The sequence below is a fragment of the Acartia tonsa genome, chromosome 14 (assembly GCF_053477335.1).
Source record: "Acartia tonsa isolate MP-2025a chromosome 14, ASM5347733v1, whole genome shotgun sequence".
NCBI lineage: Eukaryota > Metazoa > Arthropoda > Copepoda > Calanoida > Acartiidae > Acartia > Acartia tonsa.
The window spans coordinates 6,862,484-6,884,483 of NC_137273.1; the positions used below are offsets into that span (position 1 = coordinate 6,862,484).

Genomic DNA, 22,000 nt, shown 5'->3' on the forward strand with positions numbered 1-22,000 from the left:
TGTCTGTAAACTATTCTATTAATACGGTTCCTTTAAAACTTTGTATACTTTTATCAAATCTTTGATTGGTTGTTTCAAACTAGCAGTGCCCGAACTTTAAAATTAGTAATTTTTATCATCATTGGGAGTCAAACTTTTTTTTCGTCCATTGTCTGGTTATTTTTAAAATCTTACTGTTACTTAGCTTAAACTAGAGTTTGATGTAATGACGAACAACCTAATCTTATGGAGAAGCTTCGCTTTTAAAATTTATTTTAATTCTCTAAGGTCAGAAAAATGCTTTTAAGACATCATTTTATATGAATATATTTAAATTTAATCTACCTTTATATAAAACTCATTCGATTTACTTCACACGTATTGTATTCTATAGGTCTTAGGTTAAAAATATTCTTTGAGGAGAGGGGGGGGGGGGTAATGTTTAACTTACCGAGCGCTTTTATTACAACCTTTCTTATGAGCTCTGATTCCCGTCCCCTCCCCCCAACCCCTCCTTTATTTTGAAATAAATAGAAAATAAAAGGGGTAGTTTTTCGTTTATTTGGTTATTACTTTAGGTCAGATTAGGTTCAAATGGGTACTGGGTAAACCCGCAGAGTTAGGTAAACAGAGGTATAGGCCATGTAGCTGTAAACATAGGAAAAAACTAATACCCAACATATTTTTAACCTAATTTCAAAATAAGGCCGGGAGAGCCTAGTGCTTAATTGGCACTTTGGGGCGTGAACAGGCAGATTAGTGATTATTGCTAAGACCAGTCTTCTCTAAAGTCTTCATAAAAAGACAATACATACAATTTGTTTTAAGGGTTCTCTTTAGCATTTAATACCAAATCGATTATCTAAATTGGCCAGTACAACAGTTGATAAAAATTTACAAATGTTCTAACTTATTTACATAAAAAAAATCACATAAACAAACAGAATAAGTATGAAAGAATTAATTTCATATATTCTAATTTTGACGTATCTATCCTTGTTTGTTTACAAAAAAATTTAGTGAAAGAAAAAATGATAAAAGGTCTTATTCACTTGGGTCTATAAAGAAAGGTTATGGCAAAATAACAACCGAAGAAAATTTTATTTTAAAAGCTTTGTAAATTTAAGAAATTTAGTTTTTTTCGTCTTGATTTCTTATTTTAGACACAATCTAGATGCATTAAAATTTAAAAGTCCTCGAAGTTCTTAATCTAGTGAATTGGTTAACATCAAAACTTTGGGTATAAGTATTAATTTAAGTCTAATGTCCCTTCCCTTTGTGGATAATAGTATTTTGCACATGTCAAACGTTTTGTTGAAGTCTAAACGACGTTTAAATTTAAAATCTTAGCTTGGGTTGTGATGTTGTCATTTCGTCAGTGGCTATTATGTCAGGGGGCCCGCCATAACATGCACAAAGGGAATGTATTGAAATAATAAAAAAAATAAAATACCTCTGGGGATTAAAACATCTTTTTTGTCTTAAAAGGTGTTTTTGACTAAGGGAATTTCATGGATAGAATACTTATGTGAAAATTTGCATAGACAACAAATGTGTTTAGATTTGAATTTTTTAACTTAACGTCTTTTTTGTCTAAAAGTGGTGCAGCAATGATAAGCCAAATAAGTTTTTGTTTTAATGGAAGCAATAAAATAAAATTTACGTTGGTTTATGATCTGCAGGAGAAGACGTGTGTACAAACCAACCCATGTGTTTTGAAGTGAACATCAGCTTGGATTCAGCCATCAAAACCAGTTCGAGTTAACTATCAAATCAACTTGGATATATAATGGTGCATGGACGTTTTTGTAAAGAAGAACTTGATATCTAAACATCTAAAATCAGCCAGCTGATGTATCAGACTCAGTTTTTTTTATGCTTCGCTTTTTATCACCTTTTTCTACATCAAACCTAAGACATTCCACTTAGAAGACCAAAACAAGCTTAATATGAAGCACAGCAAGCAGCTGGTGTTCTGGCTGTCAAGGGTGAATTCTGATCAATTGTTCATCACTCTAGCTGCATTTTTCATTTCCAGGCAGATAGTAAATTTTCAAATTGATCTTTTAGTTAGCCCAAGATGAACGGGCTTATGTATCTTGATATAGAGTAGCTATGTTACTTATAAAACTTTTAGGGCCAATTGAAATTTCAGGTATATTATAAATGGTTTTATTTAACATCCCAACCTGACTAATGTTACTTTTTTGCGTACAAAGTTGTTTTCATATTTACATTTTAGGGAGGCTTTATGATGGTAAAGAGTTTTTATTTCAAACTCTATAGTTTTACAAATATGTAGTTGAAACCCATAAATCTTACCTACAGAAGGGGTAATTAAGAATATTGGAAATTTGCAACAGTTTATCAACCATTGTCTTATCCCTTAAAGATTCTTGCATTATATCGGCATAAGTAATGTGTTGATATGCAGATCTTAAAGTTTATAAGATTTAAAATCCATGAATTTTCTGATCTGAAAATATTTTTAGTCTACGTTTCTGAATGTTAACCCATTTGAAAGCTTTACTTTGATGTTTAACAGCAAAATTTGGAATTTTACGTTTACTTTACATTTTTAACAGCAATGGTGTACTAAAATTAGATTTGTTTGTTAGTATTTCGTTCATATTTATTTTATACATCTTTCCGCAGAGTCAAAAGTGAAAAATTCTAGTATAAATTCAAGTTTTTTTGCCCCAAATCTGGTGTAATTTTTATTATTTTTTATTCGTGAAAAATTGTATGTAATCCGAAACTTTTAATGATCTTTATTTATTGCTCATAACCTATTCTAAAACTGCAGCGGTCATTAATCGGTTCCAAATCCTTAATTTTACTACAGTTAAATATGAGTATCTTTAAAATAGGTAATAAAATTAATTATGTTTAACCTAAATGTTATTTCAGCTTTTTTCTGACTAGAAATGAAAGTTACAGTTATATGTTTTTGGGGGGATTCGCTTTCCGACATAATATCATTCTTGTTTTAACAAATTTTCTTTACGTCATGTCTACATTGAATTTAGTTTTATATTCTACTAGTAAATAATATTCTCGTATTCATTCGAATCCGGTGGATAAGAACCGGTTCTCATCCAAACGGAAAAAAACTATGTCCAGCTTTCTACGAATATAAAAATGTACAATCATAACATTAAATCCAGTTTTTTAGCCCGTATTATATCCACGTTTATAGTACGATGCGTGAAATAACTAATATTTTTTTTCATTTTGTAAAAAATTATTTTTTATAATTAAAAATAATTTTTATTCGTTGGTTACAAAAGATTTAAACACTTAGAAGAAATCGTTATTGGTTAGTTTAATCAAGCAGTGTCCGAACTTTTCTACCAACAATTGTTATTTTTATCTACAGAAGGATTGATTTTGTTTAGTGTTATCAATTTAACGTTCATTGTCTTATCCCTCAAGATACCTTTTTAAAAACCGGGAAACGAGAATAAAACATTTTTGTAATAATTAATTTATTTAATAAAAACATTGGGGGTAATCATCAAATTGTAATAAATGATTTTTAACAATTTTTATAGTCATTAATAATAATATAAACTAAAGCAGAAAATAATAAAAAGCTTTTTTTTTAATACATTGCATCTTTAATCATCGAGGAGCTTAGACAAAATATACCACTTAAAAAAAACTTTTATCGCGAATGTCCATTTTTAGTATTATGAAATACAGGGTGTTTTATGATAATATATTTGTCTAGTCTCCAATTTCCTATTTGAAATATAACAAATACACCACATAGAGAGACAAAATTGTAATAACATTTTTTTAGCAAATTTTTACAGAAAAATTATAAAATGTCCTAATAATTTCTAATTTGACTAATCTTAATTTTTTACACTTTGATACAGGGTCTAAATTTGAAAGGGGCATGTAAAAACAACCATTTTCTGTTAATTTAAAATTAATCTGAAAATGGCCATTTTTATTCCTTTCCAAAGACCCTGTATTTTAATAATCACATTTATAACAAGAGAACCGGAAAAAAATCAAGTTATTAGGCTACAAACATATATTTGAGTAAAATTAAACAAAATAAGTATAACATAATATCAACAATAAGTTAGTGAGGCGTGTAGCAAAACAAATTGTGAAAAAAAATAAGAAAAATAAAATGAAAAGTGTCATGTTCTACAACTAGCCTCAAAATGAAAGAACCGTGTCATACGAAAGAAATCTTTTTTGTACTGTTTGTGTGTTACTGAGATTTTTTTATACAAAAAACGGTTCAAAACCTATACATATCATCAGTAAAAAATGAGCATACAAAAATCAACTTAAAATTTGTATTTTGTCATTTTTTATTGACAAACTATGTATGATTAATTTATGGCCAATGATAGCTTTATCTAAAATCCTAACAGAATAATTTTTGCAACCCATATAAAAGGGTTTCCTTGCTAGAAAATTGTTAATTTTGTGACTTTTCAGAACGATTTTGTGGCATTATTTCTATCATAAAATAAACCATCTTTTTACAACAGAAAATCAATTTTATTAAAATTTGCTTCATGTTACCGGGATAAACAATCAGAAAGTACAATTTCAATGAAAAAGGGTTAATAATAATTATAATATGTACATATTCAAAGTACATAATAGTTAACTGGTACAATTTAACATTGAAACCCTGTATAATCTATTAATAGGGTTGGTCTATAGGTATCACATCTATTTTATTCTTTATACAATATTAGAAAGAGATTTTATGTTTAGAATTTATACAAATTAAGAGAGAATTTAATTATTTAATTTGGCCTATAAGCATTAAAAAATTAACAAAATTAAGGCTCTTTGAGATCTTTTATTGTAATCTTGGCCATTTTTGAGAAAGTATTTGCTTTACGTTTTACACAAAACAGACAGAAAAATAAAGTATGCTTGGCACACTGTTATAAATCATAATTAATGGTTTTTTTAACAAGGGATTTTTTCAATAATTGTCAAATTGGTGGAAACTTTTGCGCACCCTGTTTTTGACGAGAAAAACACCACTTTTTTTGGCTTTGGTAATGATAATGAGAAATAGTTGGTTATTAACACATTTATAATTATAAAATTCAAACTAGGTATGCATCTTTTTAGAGTTCACATTGCAACAAATTTAAAACAAAAAAAAAAGATGAAAGAATTAACTGGATACATAAAAATGATATATGTAATAAGTACTTAGTGTTTCTATTATTGTCTTTATTGGAGTGGTTATACTCCTTTTTTAGTTTGTTTTCTAATCAATCAATCAATAATGTTCTCTCTTCTAATTGGCAAAATTTTTGGAAGAATTGGTTTTTATGGTAATTACATCAAAAGCTTTAGTGATGTCATAAAATCATCATTTTAAAGCTCTCTTAATGTTTATTTTGTACAATGTACAGCAGCTTTTAAAGCTGCCTCTGTGTGTTTAAGTAACTTAGCTGTCTTTGTATATAGATCAATTTGGATTAATAATAACTTAATAGTCTTCAAAAACCGGTTTTTATAACTGGATTAAACTGGTTTATGACCGCTTCAGCTGGTAACTGCTGGTTCTGGAATATTTCTGACTCAGACGCCATTGATTGGCTCGTCTGTCTTTTTTAGATCATCATCATTGGCATTGCCATCTCCACCTTCTGACCAGTCAGGTTTTACCCATTGAGGGACAGAGCCTTTTCGGCGTGACGTCTTTTGCGCAGAGTCTTCAGAACCCTCATCTTCTTTATCACTGGTACCATCAGAAACATCGCCGCCATCTTGGATACTCCCAGACATCATTTCAGATGAGCTATCCGCCATGCGCGGAAATCTGAGATCAAGCCCGCTGTCAGATCCGCTGCGAGGTATATCTGGCCTCGATGCAGGAAGGCCTCCAGGACCGCCCAGCCCACCGGGAAGGCCAAACAAGGCGGGATTTATGGGGAAAGGAAAGGCAGCAGCTGCAGGATTTACCGCTCCTGCTTGTAGCTCCATGCGACGGTGCGCCATTAAGATTCTAAACTTTGTCGGGTCAATACCCTGTTGAGATTCATCAACACCGGCCGGCGGGAACAGAGATTCAGGTTTGATGCCATGCAGTTGTTTGAGCCGTAGTTTGTGGCTTGAATACCAGCCACTGATTGCGGACTGATCCACTCCAAGTTCTGCTGCTAAAAACTCCACGGTGGATTGTTGTGGCACAGGATCCAAAGCAAAGGCAATCATGAGAGCCTCCCGCTGTTGCTGTTCCTCCCCACCACCGCTTGCATGAGTTTGTCTCATCTTTTTGGCCATCGGTGAATCTGCTCCGCCTTGATTGCTGCCAGAATCATCCTCCATAACAACGGGCGATGACCTATCCGAGCTGGAATCCAAACCAAACCGCCGTTTAGCGCTTCCCGCGGAAGCCGCCATGTCACGGCGCAGCAACTGTTCTGCTACAGAGCTGGGTGTTGTGGGAAAGCTGCCACCGCTGCCGCTTTTAAGCCGCTCAAGGTTCATGGGGTCGTTAAGCCATAGCTGCATGCGGATGAACGGCTCACGGCCCTTGATGCTGAGCATGTGCCAGGGCTTCGGCTTTGACAGCAACTCGCTCACAGATCCTTGAGATAGACCTAGCACTGTTTCACCAAATACCTGAAGAAAAAACAACTATTATAAAAAAGTATTGACATAAATATTAATTCTATTTTTCTAACCCCACCTAATAAATATTACACAGTATATGGAATCAATTGTACTGTAAATTAAACGGGTTCCCAAAATTTTATGAACATATTCTATTATTAATTTGCTAAAAAACTTCAGGCACTTTTATTAAACCTTGATTGGTTAGTTCAAACTAGCAGTGTCCAAACTATTTAACCAATAATTTTGTTTTCTGGAAGGGATCAATATTTCTTTTCTTGCACATCAATTTAACCTCCATTTGTCTTACCCCTGAATGTTAATGATAGAATAATATAAAAAGATGCTTTACCTTTTGACCAATATTATTAGCCAGCAGAATTTCTTTAACTCTAGTTGTCAAAGCTTGTGTGTCCAGCTCTGTTGTAAGCGCCGCCATTTCAAACAAATTCGGTGTGGGCCCGCCGACCAGCGGCCCTAGGGCTGCAGCAGCTTGCGGCAACCGCGGTCCCATCTTTCTGTGCGCGGCCAAAGGATCAAATCCCGCTGATAGGTTAGGATCTGCGCCAAATCGGAGAGTTGGCGGTAGAAGTGGTGAGTCGAATGGGTTGGGAAGTCCGCCTCCGCGGCCGAGAAGGCCAGCGGCTGCGGCTGCTGCACCAGGAAGGGGTGAGCTGCCGTCTGGGAGCTTCACGCCAGGCCGGGGTGAGGGAAATCCTGTAATAGAAAAGTATATGAATACATAGAATTACAATATGCAAAATATGAAATACCTAAAAATTATGAAATATATTTCTAAGGGGTGTAGAATGTAGATTAATCTAAACGCTAATGTCCTCTCCCTTCCTTCCATGTTGAAAATATATTTAAACATGTATGATGTTAAATTAATGGATAAATAATGTCTATTTTTACATTTTCACAAGGATAATTATTCAGAAAACCAAATGGTATGTATATAATTTGATACTGGGGACATTAAACTAGTACCCAATGTTTCATAACCCCAAAATAGTTTTGTTCGTTGGCTCAAAAACTTGGGGTAATTTAATTTGGTAAAATTTGGATTGGTTTGTTCCAAACTAATAGTGTTCAAATAATAATTTTTTTATAAAGAAGGTGTTAATTTTGTTTATCATCATTGGGAATGTACATTAATTCGTCATCTATTTTCTTTTCTTTATGTCCCTACCAATAAATATAGTAAGAAGCTTTTTTTTAATGACGGATTTTTAAAATTTAGAAATATGGATTGAAAACTTTTTGTTTAGCGATTTATTGATGCTAGCTGCCAAAGAATGGATCTACTGTATATTATATAGCATTTTATTGCTCCGCAACTTACGGACATAATTGCCCTTATTGTTCAGTATCTGTATCTGTAGCTCCATGTTTAGAAATTTACATTCATTTAGTCTTCTTATATAGATCTCGTGTTGGCGCTGGTATCTAGTTTACAAGACATGTACCACCCCACATGTAGACCCCTAGGGGGCCACCAGCACAGTAAATGAGCTTTTTTATCTTTTTGTAACCAGGTATCTTTAGGGATAAGACAATGGTCGATAAATTGATTTATTAAAAGTATCCAATGAACGAAGAACTTTGGGTACTAGTATATTTTTAGTCCAATAGTCTCTCTTTAATTTTAACCTTTCTTCGTTCTTTCCTTATTTTTCATTGTCTAATCCCTGAAAGTTAAATACAATAGATGTATTACCATAGATGATCAAATTGACACAAAAAAGTCAAACTTTGTAAGTCGAAAAAATAACTAGGTACTTTTTCGTAAAAAATTGTTAAGATTTTAACTAATAATGAGTTTGGATTGTCCCTTCTTTGTATTACTATTGGTCCAATTAAGATATTGTTCATCTAGACTTTCTGTTTCTATTTAAAATACAATAAACATGATATGTGCCATATGAAATAGTTGTATCTTAGAAATTAACACATGGAACATTACCCGCATTTACTAGCAACAGTTCTTCAAAATAAAAACAGGGTTCTTAAGCCTAAGGGATAAGACAATATAAGATAAATTGATGTAAACACCCAATGATGAAAAACAAAATAAGGCCTTCTCTATATAAAATCATTGGTTCAAAAGTTTAACCAAATCAAAATTTAAGTTTTTAAACCTAACGAGTAACAAAACAACAATAAAACTTTGGGTACTAAAACTTTGGGTACTGTTTAATTAATTGTCCAATATTCCCCCTCTCCTTGAAATAATAGTTATTTCTTTCAGTTTTTTAGCCCCGAGATGCCAAAGGCACGGGCTGAAAAAATGGTTTTAATCTTATGATTGTACATTTTTATATTCGTAGAAAGCGGTTTATAATACGATGCTAGACATAGTTTTTTCGTATTGATGAGAACCGGTTCCTGTCCACCGGATTCGAATGAATACGAGAAAATACATTTACTTATGTCAACATTGCAAGGAGGGAGGGGATTATGGACTGTAAATTATACTGGTACCTAAAAATTCATAAACATAAATTGTCTCATTCGATGGCTTAAAAAAATCCATTCTATCACTTTAGGAATGTCAATGAAATTCAAATATCTTCTCCCAAATGTTGAAATTGTGTTTAACAATTAAGGATAGGATTTTTTCGCCTTTCTTTTAACCAAATTTTTATCAGAAAATTCTTTCACGTTGGAGGATTTTTTCATGGTATGAACATTTTAGATTTTGAATAGATTGATCTGTTTCAATTTATAGATTACTTTTTGTAGCAAAGTTTCTCTACAAATGTAAGTTTATCCGTCGGTCTTTTGGGATGTATCTATTTTTTCGAATGCAGTTGTAACTTGAAATATTATTTAATTAGCGTTTAAATAATTTTAAATAAACTCCTTATAATGCCAAATAAATAAAGTAAAGGTATAGGGGAAAATCTACTTGAATAATTTAATTTTGAAAAACACAACTTATCAAACACTAAGCTAGAGAGTAACAGTACAGAAAATATAATTTTTCCCCCTCTTTCTTTTTCTTTTCTTCTTGTACTTACCTTTCTATCTCTCTCTCTCTCTCTCTCTCTCTCTCTCTCTCTCTTTTACACATTTATAGTTATCTCTCTCTCTCTCTCAATTTAAAATATTTGTTTGCTATCAAATATTTGAATTTATTGTGTCAAAGAAGAAATGGAAATTGAAAATTTGCCTTTACACCCTTACAACAGGGGTGCCGTTTTATTTGCCTAGTAAATCCGTAAATTATACAAATTTAAGATTGTCATATTTTGCATAACTTAGTTAAGCAAATTTGAGTAGGATAGAAGGATTTAGTATGACAATAATGTAAACCGTATACATAGGAAACAGGAATGTTTTTACTTTGTTAAAACCGTAAACTACAGAAACAATGTATTAAAAAACTGACACCCTTTGTTACTATTTGACAGAATGCCATCGCAAAAATCAACCTGAACGTGAAATTGAAACCTTTATTTGATTTGTAATATGTATATCTTGCAGAGCTAAGAGACAATAAACCTTAGAAATGATTTTGGTGACTTATTTACTGAACCCAAGCATTATTTAAAGTGATCAAAACAGGGAGGGAGGAGACATTGGACTGTAAACTATACTGGTAACCAAAGATTTTTAAATACCCTGTGTAGGTACTTTTATTAAATCCTGATTCCTTGTTTAAAACTAAAAGGGTCTAAACTTCTCAACCAACAATTTAAACTATAGAGGGTTTTATCAATCAACATCAATTTTTGATCCATTGTCTTTTCCCCTAAGATTTCTGATTCCAAAATATTATAAAAATGAATAGTACCAAAATTTGGCCGCTTATTTTTAGATTTTCTGTACCTTTTCTTTGAATTTTTTAATATTTGTTTCATATTCTTATTTTCTTATCTGGAAATGTAATACTTGATATTTTAAGAACTAGAAGGGATAGGGCATATGAAGATAAATAAAGGAAGTGGTGATTAAAAAAGAGATTTTGTAAGTTGGAATGTAAAGTTTTCATATATTTAGAGCTTTATAGAAACGGATATTTAAATAATTTTTGACTAAAGCAAAGCATTCAATGGTGACATTTAGTAAAAAATAGCGAAAAAATATTTTGTTATTTGTCTAGAAACTGGTTTTTATGTCATTTAAACACTTAATATAATATTAGTTTATAGGGCGAAAAAAGTTATATTAGAGTTTCTCTTTTTTAAAACTACAATTTTTAAAGAAATCTAATCCCCATTCCCGGAACATGTATTTCAATAAAAAGTTTATCTTAAATTGAAATTAAGTTTTGAAGAAGGTGTGCTATTAATTCCGCGAAAGCAAACATCAATATTAAATAGCTTCAAACAGCTCTTCGAAAGAGGGAAGAGACATTTGACTGAATTAATTGAGTAACCAAATTTTTTTAAAAATCTTATGTGATTGTCCAAACAATTTAACCAGCAATAATAACCTACAGAAGAGGTAATTTAGTTTATCTTTATTGGGTGTACATTAATTTGTCATCCATTGTCTTATCTCTTAAGACCCGTGGTAAAATATAAGTTTGACGAAAGGTAATTTGAGATGTTTGACAATACGATTCATCTGCTAATTTGTTTATTAATACGGGGCAAACAGACACCTCCAAGAATTCCAATTTTAGATTCTATTTTTCTGTACTTTATTTTAGAAAATAAAATTGAATTGTTTCATATTACCAATTATCTTTTTACCATATTGTACTAAAAAAATCAATTGAACGTTTTATTTTCATCCTAAAATGTATTAGTATAAACAGTACAGCCAAAAAATACAATGATATTATTATTAGGTACTTAAATTTATTTTGTATATCTTAAATCATCATTCCTAATAAGCTTTATAATGGATGTAAAATATAAATGGATATTATGATAGGGGAAATAATGTCTTTAATTTAGCTTGTTAACATGGAATTCATTTGTTGGTCAGTGCGTTCATCCAATGGGAGGGAGTTGTTATTTAATTTTTAATTAGAGAACATGAAAATTTGATGTAAGATTCTCAATTAAAGAATAAACGACCTTTTAAAGCTTAAACATGCTAATAATGGTCTGAGGAGAAGTTGTAAGTAATTCTACAGATGCACTATCCATGTTCCCTGATTTAAACAAGACTTTGATGGGTTGTGTTGAAGGTATTTCTACCTTAATTAAAACCTTGTTTATTCCCCTATTAATCCCTCCCCATCCCCCTTTTTAATATGCCTTAACTCTTTTTATTTCCCTTCCACAGGGAGAAAGGGAATCTTAAGGACAACATTTATAACTCAAACACAATTCAATCGTTGTATGGTATAATAAGATTCACTAAAACTACCTTCATTTGATATTAAGGATGAAAAGTTTTTCAGTAAGTGTATTTTTCCAGTCCCTATTTGAGTATTTTTAACTGTTTCTGATATTTTAATTGACCCATCCCTGCATCCCTGAAAAGGGTCTCTCGGCACGCAATTCTCTTAATGATTAAATTTCCATTCGTATGACAGCTTCAAAATGGTTTCTAGAGTTAGTATTTAGGAGTGGTCTTACAAATTTTGAAAAAAAATAAAAGATTTTGTGCGGTTACCGTTTTTAAAATGGTATTTAGACTATTTGTTTGCCTAGTTGTTTTTTAGTCAAATTGCGTTTATTTTAGTTCTGACTTATTTCTTTCAGTTAAGCATTTGTTATGCAACCATGCCAAAATTTCATATTCTACTTAACTTCAAAGTTGTGTAGAATTTTCGGCCAATCTGATGGTTTCTGGAGGGATGGGGGGTGTTTCATGAGATTGGGGAAGGTTAGCCAGGTACCCGAACATTCTAATGGATTAATTAAAAAATTGTTAACAAGAAATTTAAATTACATATGTACCTAGTAATTTGGTTGCAGGCGATACAATTATTTTCTGTTTTTTTCTCATCAAATAGAATTTTTTTCAAAATAGTGAGAAATGGTTTGTTGATTAATTTTAATCTAAAATATTCATATAGTGTCTAATAGTCTGTTTTACAAAAGCTAAGAAGACCTTATAACATTATTTTTTTTCTTCTGTTTTTTTACCATGGGTCTGAAACATATTTAATATTTCATTGTAATTTTTCTTATGGCATATATTGTAAATTTATAGCACCACCATTGAAAAAGGAAAAAGCTCTGAGGGGTTCAGTAGGGTATTGGGGGAGTATGAGGGGTGGGGATTCCTGTGCGCAAAATTATTCTTTATTACTAAAGAGTTTCTATACTGTTAGGGTGGTCCTGGTAGTAAAATAATAAAGCATTAAATAACCATTTTCAAATTCAAAGTATGGAAAAAAGAATATTTCTGGTAGATAACATTGCATACAAAATTATAGAGTTTTAGAATAAGTGCGATATCTAAAATCAATAAAAAGTTTTACCCTAATCAATAGAGGGCATAGAGCCACCCTAACTAATAGAGGGTATAGAGCCACCCTAACTAATAGAGGGCGTGGTAAAGACTTTTAAATGCAATCAATAGTATTTTATATTATCATGAAACAAATAAGGAAGAAACTCATTAAAAAGTCGAAAATTTTAGTGTGTTACAGAAATTAATTTTCAACAAATTAATAGCAATTCATAATAATGGACTTCTTGCTTAAAATTTTCCTGTGACATTTGACTGCAAATTACAATGGTACCCAATGTTTTATTGCCCTGTTTTCTTATTTGGCGGATTAAAAACTTTAGGCACTTTTATTAAATTTTCATTGGTTGGTCTAATGTCCAAACCATAGGGGGCAATTTTTATTGGGTTATGGGATGCATATTAATTGACTGTCCTTCGTCTTATCCCTTAAGATCCCTAATCCAACTACAACTGTCAAGACAGTGAGACAGACAAAATAAGATTTATAATGGGGAGACAGAAATAAATAATATTGCTCTTTAGTCCTGCTAAGAATAAACAAGGATGATATCTTCTAAAAGTAGGGAAGCTGTTGAAATGGAAACTCAACATATAAAAGTGGTCATGGCTTACACATAATTGAAATGCTTCAAACAAGGCAAATTTTCTTGATATTTACGTTGACATTGATTAATATAAGCGGCTGCCCCGTTAACATATTAAGGCCTATGAATTTTAGGGGAGAAAGGAGGAGGAAAAATAGCTTAAAACCATCCAAAGACCTAGATAAATTCAATACTTAAAATAGCTTAGAACCAGGAATCTATTTGAAGCTTCCATAATATTGATAACTCAATCGGTTTAGTGCTTGGTGAGATCTTAATGGAAAAAAACCTACTACTTTACACAGTAGGATTAAATTGTCATATAAAATAAGTTAAAGAGTAGTTACTCCATAACTAACTAACTATCTAATGTAAAGTGTCAAACAAGTAGGAAATAATAAGAGCAGAGAATAATATTATGAAAAAAATATTAAATTATTTTTTTTCGTTTATTAAATTATTTTCTCTATTGATAATTATTATAGCTGCAAAATATACTGAATATTACTTCAATCCTATTATAGAAAGTAATAAGCTTTTTTGTCTGTATCAAAGGATCTCGCTAACCACTGAACCGATTTGGTTCTCCTTTATAGTGAAGCTTCTTATAGGTCCAGGAAAGATTTTTAACTATTTTGGGGGAGGGTATCTTCACCCTCCAAATAAAAAATGGCCCCACCCAAATTTTTTTTAACTTTTTCTTTTAAAACTGAAATTGAAAAAGGGAGGGTGTCGACTTTTCCTTTTCCCCACCTTGAGGGCCCCTAAAGGCTTCTAGGGGAGTAGCCGTTAGTAATTATATACTTTGATTAACAGAATTATGGGCAAGATAGTTAACAATTTACTTATCAGACTTGTTATTACTGTCCACGAACTGAACTCCCTATTATTATTTGCAATCATCGTTCAAAAAACTTTTTGGCTCATTTCAAAGTATTTAGAAAAAGTAAGATTATTTCAAAAACTTTTGTATGAGTGCATGTTCATTAAAAATTTCGGAAACGAGTGAACCAAAAAATTAAATCTTTACAGAGATTCAATGTACTGGTCCTACCTCTTGAAAAAACTGATGTAAAGACATTGCTCTACTTTTTAATTTGTACCTAATGAGTTCTAAAACATTTAAGTCCAATAATTTTTGCCACCTTTAAAAGATCATGGATATAGTCATTTGGGAATTATTCTAAGAAACCTAGATCTACAATATGACACAGTCAATAAAATTAAATTAATACATAACAGATCAAGGTTTCTTTAAGAAAAAAGCGCAAACAAAATAAAAAGTACTCGAATTTGAAATTCTTTGTCTAATGCCTTTTTTTCATTTCTTTTTTTGATGACAATTTTAGAAGTTATCAATAAAGTGGTTAAATGGACTTTGGACAGCTAGCTGACGGGAACAGGTTTTCTAAATAAAATAGAAAAACTTAAGCATCTTAAGGGATAAAAACAAAGGATGATAAATTGATCAATATTCCCAATGATGATAAACAAAATTACCTCAAGTATAGGCTAAACTTATTGGATATCATAGTTTGAACCAACTAATCAAGGTTTAATAAAAAGTCTGCAAATGAGAGACCATTGTAAAAATGAGAAAAATATATTATTTTGAACTTTATCAGGCTGTTATTAATATCAACAAAGAAATACATTTATTTTTTAGAAATCTTATTTCATTTCTTGGTGACAAGGGGGTTGGAAAAAATGGGGGAGGGGGTGGTTTATAGTAACTAGGTTATGACTTTATTGCTTAGTTGAACTACAAAAAAAGATAAAATATTTTTTTCTTCAGTTTTCTATGATATAAATCCGACTGAGTTCCTTATTTTATGGAAGCTTCTCGGGATGGTTTTAAGATATTCAAATTTCAAATTTTTGTGTTAAGGATGTTTTTAGAGGTTTTTTGAGATGAAAATTGAGAAAAATAGGAGAGATGTTCTTGTCTACATATAAAGTAGGCTACTTATATAATGAGAAATATATCCTTCTTTTTCTAATTTTTATTAATTTTGTATCACCATTCCCAACTATGGTAGAAGTGACACAAATAATAGTATTACCAAAATTATTTTATGAGCTAACCATTAATGGATTTGGAAAATGAAAACATCCCTTTAATTAATCGATAGAAATGGTTTTAAACCAAAAAGAACATGATATTTAAATAAACCATACAACTGCCTTGACTTACAGATGGACAAGAGATATTGATTGAGTGGCGTTGATTTCAATAGATTTAAGACTCACCCATAGGATTAGGGAAAGGTCCACTGCGAATAATCTTATCCGGTGCAACTTTGTACTGGCTGGCCACAAGCCTATGCACCGCCCCTTCATCCTCCAGAAAAATCCTCATCCTAATAAAAGGCTCTCGTCCTTTCTGTGTCAACATATGCCAAGGTTTAGGTCGGGCCAGTAGGTCGGACACGCTGCCCTGGGAGAGACCAAGCACTGCTTCCCCGAAAAGACGTTGGCTAATGGAATATTGGGATAGGATTTCTTTGATCCTCCTTACTGTGTCATCTGTGTTGACGTGGCTGTACCGGTCAAACTGCTGCTGTGTTATTGGCGGCAGATTGTTCCTAAAAAAAAGATTTAGTTATCAGTCAGGTAAAACTTTACATAGTGTGGAGGGTCTACTTGGCGTGAGTGTAAAACCAACTTTTTAGTAAATGTAAAATTTAAAAACATCTTAGAATCCTAAAAAATAATTAATATTTTCCGCTAAACAGGTGTTTTGAGAGCTCAATTGGAAAAGATATGAAAAATCTTATCATTGATTTTCAAGGCATCATAATTTATTGTATTTTGTTAGCCTTTTATATAATAGTACAAACGTTTTGCTAAGCTAATAATTAGACACTTAAATAAATTTTGACAAAATATAAATAAAAGAAATTCTTGAATTTTGTGTTCATTTCATATGATCTTCCTATTTGTGGGAATTATTAGCTTGTTAGGATATTTCTTAAGGGATCTCTAACAAGATAGAAAAGATTTTGATTCAATAGTATTTAAGAAATATATATTTTAATAGGGCGATTTCAAAATTTTGCCTTGTAGAGTTTAAACTCTCAAAGCTAGGTTATAGACATCCTAGAATATGCTAACGTGGGAAGTCTAAATTCTATCTTTGAAAGTTTAAACGTAATATTTGTCAATTGGTTAAATAACATACTTGATAATATATTTTAAATGAATTAAATATTATAATCTTATATTGTTAAGACTTTATATTTTCTTGGGCTCGGCAGCCGAGCGTCATCTTCGACCAAGCCTGTTATTTAAACCCGTTTGAATGGTTTGATTTTTTTTATAAAAAAGAGTGATTGTCATTTTTGGCTTAGGTTTAGACTTCAAGCTGAATTTTTAAATTGTAAATAGTTGATTTCCCTGCGGTTTTCAGGCGGCTGATGGGCGAATGCCGAGCCCTGATATTTTCAATTATCTACGTCAATCATAAAAATTAATAAGTGACTACTTATAGATTTAGTTTTAAGAATATATATTTGTAATATTAAAACAAAGCATTTGGCGATGTGCGTAAGCGCCACGATAAATTCCTGTATATAATTGTGAAGAAGGTGGGTGTCAAATTTTCAATACCCCCCTATTTTTACCCCCTCAAGAACAAAACATTCTCTCATTTGCAAAACTCTGAAAACGCCACTGCTTTGTGATTTGATTTAGTAAAATTTACAATTGCAATAATCCTAGCAATTTTTATGTTTATGAATGTTGTCATCCTTGTTGATCCATATACATATTTCAAAATTTTAATTCTTGATCGTTTACAATAAGTTTTTAAGTAGGTAAATTCAAGAATAAAGGAAACACTATTAAAGTAGTAAGATTTTTTTATTCGTCCGCTAACCACTGAACCGATTGAGTTCTCCATTTTATGGAAGCTTTACAAATGTCCCGAAATGGTTTTTAGCGATCTTATTTTTAAATTGAAGTCTTTTTTTCTGTCCCCTTAAAAAGCAGTGGAATTAAAAATCCCTGTATTTTTTACCAGGTGATCTAGAAGATAAGACAATGGCCGATAAATTGATGTACATCCCTAATCATCATTCACTAAATTATCTCTTCTTGTTAAAACTTTTGGAATCTCAACTAAATGAACCAACCAATAAAATGTACGGACTATTGAAATAAACAGCCCAATGTTCCCTTCCATCCTGTATACATGTATAAAGTTGGTTTTCAATTTTGCATTTGGGTTAGGTATTTCTTTCTTTCATAACTTTCAAGGAGATCTTTCAATTGGCGACAGGGACATGTGTTATGAAGATAAAAACAATCACAGCTATCCTCAACAGTTTAGCGGATTTATAAACAACACGCTCCAAGCGGTCAATGGATCCTAAAAATAGACAAACTTGCTGAATCATACCTGGTTTTACCTAAATTATACCTGCTCCTTCTTCGGGACTATAGGCTTTTAAAGATTTTCACTTAAATTGCCCTATTATTTGACTTAAAAATAGCGTTCGACAAGACATCCTGTCGCTGTTTATAAGTTTTAATACAAAAAAAGATGTTATTATTTTCTTATAAGGCCATCCAAATGTCTTTCATTAGATTTAAATTTAACCGATATAATTGTTATTGGTTCCCTCTGCCGATTCTATCCATATTTCATGAAATTAAAACCATATGAAAGAGTTGACGAGAAAATAAGAAAAGTGTTGAGAGGATAAGTAAAAACTAAGTTAATGATAGAGGTATAGTATTAAGACTAGAGTAATTTTATCTAATATAAGGTTTAACAAGGTTAACCTCAAGAAAAACGTAAATATAATGGTGGGACAAAGTAAATTATAAAGTAAATGATCAGTTAAGTTGTCATAATAAATAGGAAATAGAGGAATAGAAATAAAAGAAAAGAATGATAGGAGAATATATAAGAAAACCGAGAAACCCTTAAATATCAATATAAAAAATGTAGCATGACCAACAGACTGACAGACAAAGTAAGTTCGTTGTATGCTGTTACTTTTTGTTAAGGAATATCTTCACAAAAATTGACTTATCTATCTGAAATAGTATTGGTTAAAAATAATTAAAATTAAATTTTACCATATTGTTATGGACTGACAGACAAGATGAATTATAAAGTAGTTCTGCTACTAACCCGCAACTATTGCTCGTCATGTAGCGCATCCGCTCTTCGTTGGGGATGTGATAGGTTCGCGGTACAATTAAAGAAGTTAAAAATTGTTCCTACTGTTACTATATTAGGTGCGCGGCATAAATAGTTAGAGTAGGGAGACAGGGATCTAAAGGGATAAGACAATGACTTATAAAGTGATATAAATCCCCAATGATGATGCACAAATTTAACCCTTATTTAGCTAACACTTAGTGGTTGAAAAGCTTGGAAACTCAACTTAAATACCAATCAATCAAAAGTTAATAAAAGTCTCCAAACTTGTAAGCAAACAAATAAGAAAACACTATTATAAAACTTTTGCTACAGCCCAATGTCCCCTTTCCCTTCTCAGACAAAGTGTTGGTTGTCTGTTGAATGTTACTTAAATGAATATCTAACAGTGGGCGGTAGAGCTCCCATGACAAGCGCGCGGATTTTGAAATCAAAGGATAAACCCACCCCAATTAGGTTATATTTTCGCTATTAAAAACTTAAAACACATAGATGTATTTATGTTAAGTATACTCTGCTAACTTAATTTGAAGTCAAATAAGCTGATCATATTTCTACCATCCACTTTCTTATATTATGCCTGGAGTAAAACTCCAATTATATAGGTTAGTACTCTAGCCTATAACTTTTCCTCAAGATAAAAATACAGTTAATCTTTTAGATGATTGTAAATTTCTTTGCTATTAATTATAGCATACTATTGAAAATCGGTATGCAAAATATAAATTTCTTGTCAAGTTTCACAATTATCATTTTTATCTCTTGATATGATAAAAAGTAATGCATAATTTAATTTTCTATTCTTATCATTGGTGTTGGGCGTTATATACCAAAAATATTTGATGCAGTTATCAGTAAGTATATAAACAGCAGGTCAACAGTCTTTAGATTTATGAAATAATATTAAATATGTATTAGATGGTAGTTCACAGCACAAAAAAACGCGCGAATAGAGTTTAGTGGGTTAAACTATGCATTACTTTTATTCCTCAAAAAATAAAATCACCCTGTGATAAACATGCTGCTACTTTTGTTTTCCATAAATTGTTACATGTCTTTTATTACTATAAATAAACATATGGTTGCGCTTTAACATCCAGGGGAATTTGTATTCAAAATGGAAGGGAAAGGCAGAAAAATAGCCTAAAACCATTCTGAGACCGATTTAAATTTTCCATTATTTCGAGAATTCAATCAATTCATTAGTTATTGAAATCTTAAGCTAGCTACAAACAAAAAAACCCTTAAACATTTAAAAAATAGAATAAGTATAAAATACATTTTACATTTGTGCCAATAAAAAAATTTGATCCTAAATTCATGTTAGTATATCATACTGTAATCTTAGGCAATATAATTATTTTTTAGGAGAATTAAACGTACACTAGATCATTTTCTGATGATATTTTTTTCTTACTGCCCTGTAATTTACTAATTACATTTCATATTTTGTTTTGATATCTATTTCAGCTTAAAACTGTAGTCATAATGTCACCAATCCTACTTTATAAAGTAGTAAGTTTTTTTGGGTCATGTAAAGGAAACGAAGTTGCGGGTTTCGTCGTATTTTAACAGTAGCTTTTGAAAGGTTATATTAGGTTAGGTTAGGCGATTGCCCCGCAAGGTTAGGCAATTGGCCCCGCCGGGTTAGAGCACCAGCAGAAGCAAGAAATAGGATAAAAGCTAATGTGAAAATATAACGAAAACCGCAACTTTGTTTCCTTCACATTAGCCAGTTTGTTTTATAAAGCTTAAGATCTGAAAATTTGTAAGGTTGTAATTTTCAAGAAAGCACAATAAATTTTTTTTTAGTTATTTTAGGCTATTTTCCTCCTCCCCCGCCTTCCCTAGAGGATCAGGTTGACCAATTAGTAATCTTATAATGTTAAGTAGTAAGTTTTGTGAATGTATGAATTAACATTCTAATATTTGAATGGTAATTTTGTATAAAAACAAACACTGTAAATAATGGTTTTAGCAAACGCTGTTAACAATTTTATCAATATATTAAATACAAATGACTCCTTTTTTGTAATAAAACGTATAAACAGCGACAGTATGTCTTGTCGAACGCTATTTTTAAGTCAAATAATAGGATAATTTAAGTGAAAATCTTTAAAAGCCTATAGTCCCGAAGAAGGAGCAGGTATAATTTAGGTAAAACCAAGTGTGATTCAGCAAGTATGTCTATTTTTAGGATCCATTGACCGCTTGGAGCGTGTTGGTTATAAATCCGCTAAACTGTTGAGGATAGCTGTGCAATACAATCTAAAGGGGTATTTGGATGTTTCAGGAAGGAAAGGAACATTGGATTGTAAATTATACTGATTCCCATAGTTTTCTCATTCATTAGCTTAAAAACTTTGGGGGCTTTTCAAAAACGTGATTGGTTGGTAAAACTATGCATTGTCTAAACTTTTCGACCAATAATTTAAATCTTCAGAAGGGATAACTTTTTTATCAACATTGGGAATGTAAATAAATGTATCGTCCATTGTCTTATCCCTTAAGATCCCTGTCCTTTTGTAAACTATCTCTTTCCTTAGTAAATTTAGATTTGTGGTAGGAAAGATAGGTATTTATGGTTGAGATTTAAACTTTTAGTATTATAAACTTAGATTAGGTTGGAAGTTTATTCTCATAGATATCTTACATCATAGTTTTAGGGCAGTTAAGACTGAAATTCTACTGTGAAAAAATACGACCTTTAAAACTTTATAACTGACTATAAAGATGTTTTAAATATCTTATAGGTACTGAGTGTAGAGTATTAAAATACTTGCTTATTAAAATAATATAATATTGATCTCTAATTTAAAAAAAACGGTGGTTGCATTAAAAAATGATAAAATTAATCGTATACCCTACTTAAAAATAATGTTCAATTTTAGGATCTACTGCAGTTAATAATGAAATGTAGCTGAAATGGAATCTTTTCTAAAAATTAAAAATCTTTATTGACTGTTAGCTGCCAAACGGCTAAACATACATATTATGTTCATAAACGTATAGGTGCTCATAAACGTATAGGTGCTTGTGGGGCCTATTTTACGCGCATTTTCTTTAGCCAGATGCTATCTGTGCATTTTTAAATCTTGGCTATTTCAGATTATATGTAGCTCCTTATCTACCAGTTAAAAGTATGAGGCAACCTAAATTGTACTTTTAGCCGTTTAGCCGCCAGCAGTCTACAAGTTCTTAGTTTTTACAAAATGATCCATTCCACTCTACATTTCATTGTGAACTGCAGTAGGTATGATAATCTTAA

At 31.4% G+C, this 22,000-nt stretch overlaps 1 protein-coding gene across 2 annotated transcripts in view; it reads right to left on the reverse strand.

Moving 5' to 3' along the window:
- Positions 1-3,450: 3,450 nt before the first annotated feature.
- LOC145306535 (homeobox protein cut-like) overlaps positions 3,451-22,000 on the reverse strand; it is a 97,886-nt gene continuing 79,336 nt past the window's right edge. For both annotated transcript variants that reach the window (XM_080148705.1, XM_080148704.1), the window contains 3 exons: positions 15,813-16,147; positions 6,947-7,311; positions 3,451-6,603 (listed from right to left, as the gene is read on the reverse strand). In XM_080148705.1, coding sequence (XP_080004831.1) covers positions 5,557-6,603; positions 6,947-7,311; positions 15,813-16,147 — 1,747 coding nt within the window. In that variant the 3' untranslated portion in view covers positions 3,451-5,556. The remainder of the gene's footprint in view (positions 6,604-6,946; positions 7,312-15,812; positions 16,148-22,000) is intronic.